Source organism: Eurypyga helias, unplaced genomic scaffold, assembly GCF_000690775.1.
Source record: "Eurypyga helias isolate BGI_N326 unplaced genomic scaffold, ASM69077v1 scaffold22993, whole genome shotgun sequence".
Classification (NCBI taxonomy): Eukaryota; Metazoa; Chordata; class Aves; order Eurypygiformes; family Eurypygidae; genus Eurypyga; species Eurypyga helias.
The window spans coordinates 6,446-15,194 of record NW_010239644.1 but is presented as its reverse complement, the minus strand read 5'-3'; the positions used below and the strand labels follow the sequence as shown (position 1 = coordinate 15,194).

Here is an 8,749-nt window from a genome sequence, read left to right as displayed (position 1 = left end):
GTGAGGCTCAGTGAGGACAGCTCGTCCAGAGGGGAAGCTGCATGGAAGTGGTGCAGGAATGATGCCTGGAGGGTGGTTCGTTTTAGTGCCTGTGCGAAGGAGGAAACAGGGAGTTTGCAAGTTCTGTCTCGTGTAAACCAGAATGGATGCCTCACGGGGGCAAGGACTGGATTCAGACAGCTGAAAACCTAATGGGAATATATCATCAGAGCTTTTATCCTGTCACATCTGTGGGAAGGAAGTACTCAGCTCGTAGTATTAGTTTGGGGTGATTGTCAAATGTGCCAGGTTCTTGGGAAAGTGTTGAACAGGAGCTTGTGGCTGGTGAGATGGAGAAAAAACCAAAGCTGGCTGGAGGGCTGGTTTGAGACTGAAATGACCTAAGGCCCGTTACTGTCTGCCTGAAGTTCCTGGTGGGCTTTTTCCTGCCTGACTTACCGAGATCTTCTTAGCAAATTGCAAAGCAAGAAACTTTTTTTTAAAAAAAAAAAAAAAAAAGCCCCACGGCACAGGAGCTGCTGGTCTTGGGGAAGTTCTTCTGTTGCACCTTTGGAAAGTCCCTAGGTACAGCAGTGATGAGAGTGAAGCACCTCAATTTAATAGAACTGGCAAAAAGCAAGTGGGAATGTGACCGGAGTAGAAGGAATGGAAATGGTAGCCACCTGGCCTGGTCAGGAGGAGGTGGGGAGAAGCAAATTGTTCAGAGTTTCAAAAAGAAAAAAACAATTTGCTTCTAGGAGGGGACGTGTCTAGAGGGCTGTGTGTCGCCCCAGGCATGGAGGCGTACGCGCAGCCCTTTGTAAGCGTTACCTTTGCTCGCTGGAGGGGGGGATGTACAAGTGTTCTTGCAAACGGCTCAGCTGGTGGATCGGGGGAAGGCAGTTTCTCACTCGGCGTGGTTGTTTCTTGCCGACGGCTGAGCTGCTGGGCTGTGGGTGCCTTCGCGCCCCGGGGAACGGTCTGGCAGGGCCTGCTGCTCTGCTACCAGCATTGCTGCTCGGCTGGAGCTCAGGGGGGGCCACCTGTGTGTGCCCAGCTTTGGCCGAGAGGCTTGCACCTTAGCTAAGTGAGGGAGTCCTAGAATCCACAGCTGGAGAACCTGAGGTCACGTAGTCCTCCTCGCTATCCCGAGGCAGATACGTCTGAACTCTTCTTGCTCTGTATTTTCCTGTTTTCAAAGGCATCCAGTGCCGAGTGGATCAGTTTGTCTGGATGCGCACGCAATAGGGCATGTATAACTGATTTGCTCTTACGAAAGCCTTGAAAATGTTGCCAGTCAGAACTGGGATTAGAGGGTATGCCTTAAGGAATGGCTTGCCGGGCTCTGCTCTGGATTTGACTGTGGTGTCTCGCAAAGGGGAGGATTTGACATCAGCCCTTCTCTGTCTGTCAGGGAAAAGACGTCGCCCTGAGAGCGCTGGGTGAAGACTATGCTGTTGAAGTAAAGACATTAAAATCGGAGAACCAGCAGTTGCGGAGGGACCTAGCAGAGGCCAGAGCAAGGCTGGCGCTCGCTCGGCCGGCCTGCCAGGGTGAACCCGAGGGCGCTGCTCCGCAGGCACAGGACGAAGGGCCCGAGGCCAGGGATGTGCCGCACAGGTGAGCGTGGCGTGGCTCCAAAGGTACTGCTGCCTCGTTGTGAGGGAGAACAGGAGGCGGGGGGTGTGTAATGACGTGCTCTGTGTATAGTATCTGCCTCCAGCACATAGCACGTACGGGAGAACGCAAAGGGCCATTTTGGAATCTGCCTTTATACTTTAAGTATTGCGATAGCTTTCATCCCAGCTGGTTGGCGTTCTGCAAAGCCAGCTAGTATTTGACTGCCTTTTCACTGCCTTTGCCTTTTTCTTTGATTGAGAAGCAGTGTGTGCTCTGCTTGGTGCAGGGATTAGGTTTGGCCCAGGTGCCTGTGCTCCCTTTGCAGTGCTAGGATGTGCAGTCTGTAGTTTTTGCTATCTACAACAGCAGGAGAATGGGAGAGAATTCCCTAGAGACTGGATGTGCACCTGGAAGTCCTATGGAAAGAAGTGCCATTTTAGATTGCCAGGGCTAGCAGTAACCTGTTTGTTAATTGTTACCTCTGTGTGAGTTTTTGCTGAAGTTCCGCTGCTAAGAGGCAAACCTGCCAACAGTTGTGTCCAAACCTGCCTTCCAGGACAATTCGGGAAGCACAGCACGGACACGACGCACAAGCAGAGAGAATACATCACAAGCCTGATGGGACTGTTCAGCATCATCAAGGGGAGCCCCAGAAATGTGCTGAAACAGGAGCTGTCACCCCCGAGACGGGTGAGCTGCCCGCCCAGGCCAGCAAGAACAACCGCGTGGAGTCGCTTGCTTTGGGCACCTTGCTGGGAACGGATTCTTTGCTCCATGTGCTGGATGGAAACAAAGATCTTGCAGACAAAGCATCTCAGCAGCCCATCTCCAACGATCAGAGAGAACCTGTGCCTTTGGTAAGCGCCCGTGTAGAAGCCGGTTGATGCTCAACAGCTTGGGGGTATGGGTGGGTTCTCATCTGACAAAAGGAGCCAAATTTATGGATGTGTGGTCTGGCTGCGTGGTGTGCGTGGTTCTTTAGGCATACATCGAACGTTAAACAGGGAGAGAAGACCACTGCTGGATGGGTAGTACTTGGGCAGTGGGAGCCATGTCGTTATTCTTCGGAATTCTCTGGGGAAGGGCTTTGCTGTAACTGACAAGCTAATTCAGAAGCTCCTGGTTTTCTCTGTACTGCTGCTGTACATCAGTGTGTTCCATGCGCTGCTCCTGTCATGTCAGAATTCTGCTTCAGCTGTTGGCTTGGGTCTGTAGTAGAGGCTCGGTGGATGTAGAGTGCGGAGTATTTCAGCATACTACAGGTTCTGGGTGATTCTGGAAGCTGGTGCTGCGCATCTACGGTCGCTGCAATGCACAGGGCGAGTTTGACCCATCATCGCACTGAACTTAAAGCCACTTACGCCAGCTGATGGGAAAGCCTGAAGCTGATGCTTCACTGCACAAGGGGAGGCTGTTATTCTTCCCAGTTGCTGATCCCACTGCTTTACTGGGGAACGGTGTTGACACCTTCTCTGTCCCTTTACCTCAGCTCGGTTGCTGGAGGACTTGCCCAAGGCAGAGGAAATTTGGACTCGGTCACTTCTTGCCTGTGGTGTTAAGACCAGGGGAAGAAGGACGCTGTGAGTGAGTGCCATACCCGGGCTTTGAGAGGGCTGTAGGAGTTCGGGGAGAGGACAGTCCTGGGTGTGGATTCTAGTGGTCTTTGGAGTATTTTCTCCTCTGGTTGTGGTGGTAGCCATGACCACAGCTAATTTTATTTTGCGGGGAGCCCAGGGAAGAGTGTCTAAGGCTGATGCACAGGTAAGCAGAGCCTTGTCAGGTTTGTACATCTTGACGAGGTTTACTGCCAAGAATAGGTCTTGATTGTTTCAAGACTAAAGTAGCTTGTGGGCATGTCCAGAAAGCAAATGTTGGGAGCTCAGTATTCTAAATGGAAACTCTTCAGACTGCAGGATTGGAACTGAAGTGTGAATAGTTCCACTTCAGGGTCTGAGAAGCTCTACGGCTTGATGTTTAGGAGAAGAGAATGTGCTGCTTTTTGTTCTGACAGGCAGAAATAAGAGTTCTGAGGAAATGCAAATATTTCTTCTGGTGCTGACTGGGATGGGACTCCCTGCTCACGGTCAGGCTCCAGGGTCTTTAAATCAGTTCCTTTAGGACCGAGAGAATTCTTGTCAGTAGGCAGTAGTGGGATGGGAGAGATTTGTTTGTTATCTGCAGCCTTTTCTGCTGCTTCCCTGTGTTCTGGCTGTTGATAAAAGACCAGAAAACCATGAGACTCCAGGATTTGGAAATAACCGGTTATGTTCTCTTGTCAAGACACCGAGGCAAGTTTTCTGTAATGGAAAGCTGCCCCTTGGTACCTTTATAACTCACCTGCCAGCCCCTGTGCAGGAAACTTCTCATCAACTCATAAACTCAGCCTAGTTTACAGTGTTATTTTTGTAAGTTAGGAACTGGTGGGTAAGTGATGCGAGTAGCAAGAATAGTTCTTGACTGTGAAGGAAAAAATCTGAGGTAGTTTGTTGGCCTGAACTGAAGTGGGGTTGTGAGCTGTGATGGGAGTTTGGTCTGTACTTCCCCGTGAGATTGTAGCAGGAACCCATTATTTCGGGGAAGCTGAGGAGGTGTGGAAAAGAAAGGAGAGAGATCCCCAGAGCTGGTCCAGTTCTTTCCCTTGCCTGGAACCCACATTCTGAGGGGCTGTTGCTCACTGAGATTTTTATGAGGACAGGGAGCAAGACACAAACCTTGAGTGTGAGGCAGGACTCACCCAGGACAAAACCCTTGGCACCTTGTCGTGACCCGGAGTTGGGCTGTGACGGCACGTGCCGTGTCATTCCTCCTGTTACCTGAAGTGGAGAGGCTGGTAACTGAAGTGAAACTGCGGTTCCCTCAGGCAAAGAGTCGATGGCTGTCGATACCTCTGGGGTCAGGGCTGCACCTGTGACCTGCAGCAGTCACGTAGGCACACGGAGAGCTCGTTTCTGCTCAGCTCCAGTCCCCCAGGGCCTTAGAGAGGAGAACTGCTGGAATGGAAGTGCGATGTGTGCCAAGGGGCTGCTGGCACTCTGCGATTTTGGCAAAGGCTTGAGAGCCTTTCGCTGTAGTTGGAGATGGTTGGGAAGGACATGTACCTATGGTACAGGCATAAGAGCTGGGTGCCTGGTCTGCCCCATACCAGAAATGACACGAGAGCCCTGCAGAAGCGTATTTAGTCATGTGGTTTGCAGATCAGTAGTGTTGCTGGCTGAAACTCGCAGTGGAAGAATACCTGCTGTCCCTTTGTTTCCCTGTAGTGCCCCCTGCCTACAGCTTCAGTTGGATCCATAGCTGCAAGATACCTGGAAGAGGAAGAACTGAGATCCCATCACATCCTGGAGTGCCTGAATGCTCACATTGAGGAACTGAAAAAAGAGAGCGAGAAGATAGTGAGACAGTTTGGACCCCAGGATCAAATTCTTTTTTTTTGGCAGTTTACCTTTGTGGTTCCACACTGCGACTGGGGAGGTACCTGCAGACCGGTTGTGGTTGGAGCTTGAGGGAGAGGTTGTCTCTCCAGCTTTGAGCTGAACCAACAGGATGGGTATGGAGGAAAGGAAGCTCCTCTCTCCCACGTTTGATCTGGTGGAGGGTGTTACACCACAGACACCTCAGTCAGCTTGCTGTAGGTCGGAAAGCTGCAGTGCAGGTGCGTGCTTGTGCACTTTGTGCACTCACTCACAGAGAGATTACAGTGTTTTTTAGAAGCACACCCTTTGCTAATTTTAATCTAAAATATTTTAAGTGTATTTTGTACGTGTAACAGCATTGAAATAAAACAAAATGGAAAACCACCTTCTTTCTGTTCATAGAAACATGCAGAGTAAATCTCCTGTGGCTTATCTTGCCTTCTCATCAGGAGCTTTGATCAACACCTTTTCCATCCTTTCCATCCCAGTTGTTCAGGGAACAAGGATTATAATTCCTCTTTCCTTTAGGCTAGCTGTTTTTAATACAGTTATTTTTCCCTTTTTGGAATTTCTTAGTATTTCCTGGTTCTTGCAACTTCTGCCCTTTACTGGTTGTGTAGTATCTGACGTCTTTATCTTGCCTTGCATTTTGCTTGAGCTGCTGCTGAATAGCTGAATTCTGATTGTGGTCACTGCTCTTAGAGAGGAAAGGAGACTAGCTGGAACTGGAAATGGAATTGTATGGGTGGAGAACCACAACCAGGTGAGATCTGTGTAGCAGAGGTAACTCTGGCTGCTGTGTGAGCCTGTGCCAGCCTGTTCTGAATCTGGGCAGTTCGGACACCTCCAGCCAGATGGAACTGCTGCATAAAAATACAGCTGGGACCTGTTTTGAGGAATGTATTTGGTCCTTCCTCAAGGAAAGGAAGTTGTTAGTAAGAAACCACGACAGTGAGTGAGTAAGACCTGTTTCCTACAGACTTGCCTTTTTGCCAGGGGCACTCTACAGCCTTTGTACAGGCACACCCAGGGACAGAGACAGCCCCTGCCCATCTCTGCCGTCGGCGTCACCTTGTGTGCTGGTTTGGGCTGGGGTGGGCTTCACTTTCTCCCCAATAGCTGGAGTGGGGCAGTGTTGGATTTGTGCTGGAAATGGTGTGGATAACACGGGGATGTTTTAGTTGTGGCTGAGCAGTGCTGACACGGAGCCAAGGCCTTTTCTGCTCCTCACCCTCCCCCTCACCAGTGAGTGCTGGGGGTGCACAAGGAGTTGGGAGGGGACACAGCCAGGACAGCTGACCCCAACTGACCCAAGGGATATGCCATCCCACATGGCGCTGTGCTGAGCATATGAAGCTGGGGGTGGAAGAGGGAAGGGGGCGACATTCAGAGTTCTGGTGTTTGTGTTCCCAAGTCACCGTTACATGTGATGGAGCCCCGCTTTCCCGGGGATGGCTGAACACCTGCCTGCCCACAGGAAGTGGGGAGTCAATTCCTTGGTTTGCTTTGCTTGCGTGCAGCTTCTGCTTTACCCCTTAAACTGTCTCTACCTCAACCCACCAGTTTTGTCCCTTTTACTCTTCCAATATTCTCCCCCATCCCACCCAGGGGGAGTGAGCGAGCGGCTGCGTGGTGCTCAGCTGCTGGCTGGGCTTAAACCTCGTCCTACAGCAGCTTAAGGCTGTCAAGCAACAGGAATTCAAAAGCAACGCACGCCTGCAAAAACCAGCCACCAGGCCAGGCAGAGGCGTTGCGCAGAGGTGATGCCTCTCTGCAGCCCCTTTGCCAGGCCACGAAACGGGACTGTGCCGGTCATTCCAGAGTGGAAAACCAGTTGGATCAACAAGTCTTTATGTTGGCTTTCGGCTGGAGTTCTTTGAACAAGGGTAAAACCTTCAGATCCATTCTGGCTTCTCGTTGTGCTGCTGATGTCATGGGCTGTTTTAGCGGCGTTTTGCAGAGTCAGCACTGGCCCTGGTTCCAGTTAGAGCCGTCCACAGGTGAGCGGTTTCGGAACATCCGCCTTCACTCTCCAGACCTCAAGCAAGGGCTTGTTGCTCATGGGACATTTGGACAAAAATGGAACAGTTAAATAGGACAAACTTGTTTCCCCTTCCTGCACGATCCTGTAGCTCCGCTGAGCACGTGGTGTGCCAGAACCCTTAGGGGTTCCTTATCCCCTTCGCGGGCGGCAGCAGTGCTGTTTTTACATGATGCCTTAGAAACCATTCGACATTTCCTGAAGATTTGTTGAGTAAGCTACGTCACACGCCGTGTTTTCAGGAGTTTAAAAGACATTTTGGCTCATTAGTGGTGTTTGCTTCCATATCCCTTTCCTTTAGAGATACTTGGCAGTTCGTGCTGGCAGACGTGGAGAGCGAATCCGAAGATGATCCCTTTGTTTAATTACCAGCTACAACCCTGCGGTATTTATCGGTTGCTCACACAAGTAATGAGCAGCTGCATTCGGGAGGAGGCTGTAAAAACTCAATCTAAAGAGTAAACCTTGCAACAGGAGAACTGCCGGACTGCTGCTCCGTGCTGGTGTTGGCGCGCTCTCTTTCCCACCCTCTCCCTTCGCAGGCACGCTGGGCCTGGACTCGGCGCGGCTCCCTTCCGGAGTTGCGGACACGGGGAGAGGACAGAGGCTGAGCAAGGCACTGGGGGGAGTTGAACAGTTCCCTCTTCTCACCGTGCTGCTCATTTTCTAGCGCGTGCCGTTCTCACGGCCGGCGTGGCGACAGCCGGGCGTCTGTTCCGTGGGCGAGGGAGCCGCTCGTCGGTAGATGGGGGTGCAGGGGTGCGCTGGCCAGAGGGAAAAACCCGCTCTGCTAATTCACCCTCGCTGAGAAACGGGGTGTTCACAAACCCGAGCGATCGGAACTCGCGCAAGGTCGTCGTGCTTCTTGAAGGCGTAGGGATCGCACGCGCCGTTGGGTGCTACGGAGAGCTCTGGCTGAAAGGGGAGAGCCAGTAGTGCCAAGATAACCGAGGAGTCAGTCCCAGAGGTGTTCTCCTGGTGCTGGGGTCTCGGCTGCGCTGCAGAGTGTGCGTGTTTTGTGAGGGGGAGGAGAAAAAGACTTGTTTGTCCTGGGGGGAGATGTCCCAGCAAGTACAGGCTTCGGAGGTGCTTTTGTCCTGCCTGGAGAAGAGGAGGCTCCGAGGAGACCTCATTGCAGCCTTCCAGTACCTGAAGGGGCTACAAGGAAGCTGGGGGGGACTTTTTACAAGGGCCTGTAGGGACAGGACAAGGGGTAACAGGTTAAATTGAAAGTGGGGAGGGTTAGATTAGATATCAGGAAGAAGTTCTTCATGGAGAGGGTGGGGAGGCACTGGCACAGGTTGCCCAGAGAAGCTGTGGATGCCCCATCCCTGGAAGTGTCCAAGGCCAGGCTGGATGAGGCTTGGAGCAACCTGGTCTAGTGGAAGGTGTCCCTGCCCATGGCAGGGGGGTTGGAACTAGGTGGTCTGTAAGGTCCCTTCCAACCCAAACCGTTCTGTGATTCTATGATACTATGATCCTATCTGGGGCTGGGGGCTCCCCGGGCATTCTCTGCCTTGGCAGTGTCGGCCCTCCCTCGGAGTAATCACCCGGCCCTGCGGCTTTATAATTAACGGAGCTGGGGAGGGGGCTCGTGCCTTCAACAGCACCAGAGAATTTCTTACAGGTTGGCGGGACTGAGCCAGATGTTTGCTTTCCGTTTGAAGCGCACGCGCGGGAATTCACTTGCGGTTCC

General features: G+C 52.0%; 1 protein-coding gene across 1 annotated transcript in view; it reads left to right on the top strand.

The window, feature by feature from the left end:
• The window catches only part of CEP63 (centrosomal protein 63kDa), a gene marked incomplete at its 5' end in the record, with an annotated part of 21,025 nt that extends 13,302 nt beyond the window's left edge, over positions 1-7,723 (top strand). Inside the window, 4 exons of the mRNA XM_010148233.1 lie at positions 1,394-1,599; positions 2,156-2,456; positions 4,860-5,070; positions 7,596-7,723. Of these exons, the coding sequence (XP_010146535.1) occupies positions 1,394-1,599; positions 2,156-2,456; positions 4,860-5,070; positions 7,596-7,723 (846 nt within the window). The remainder of the gene's footprint in view (positions 1-1,393; positions 1,600-2,155; positions 2,457-4,859; positions 5,071-7,595) is intronic.
• Between the last annotated feature and the right edge of the window lie 1,026 nt (positions 7,724-8,749).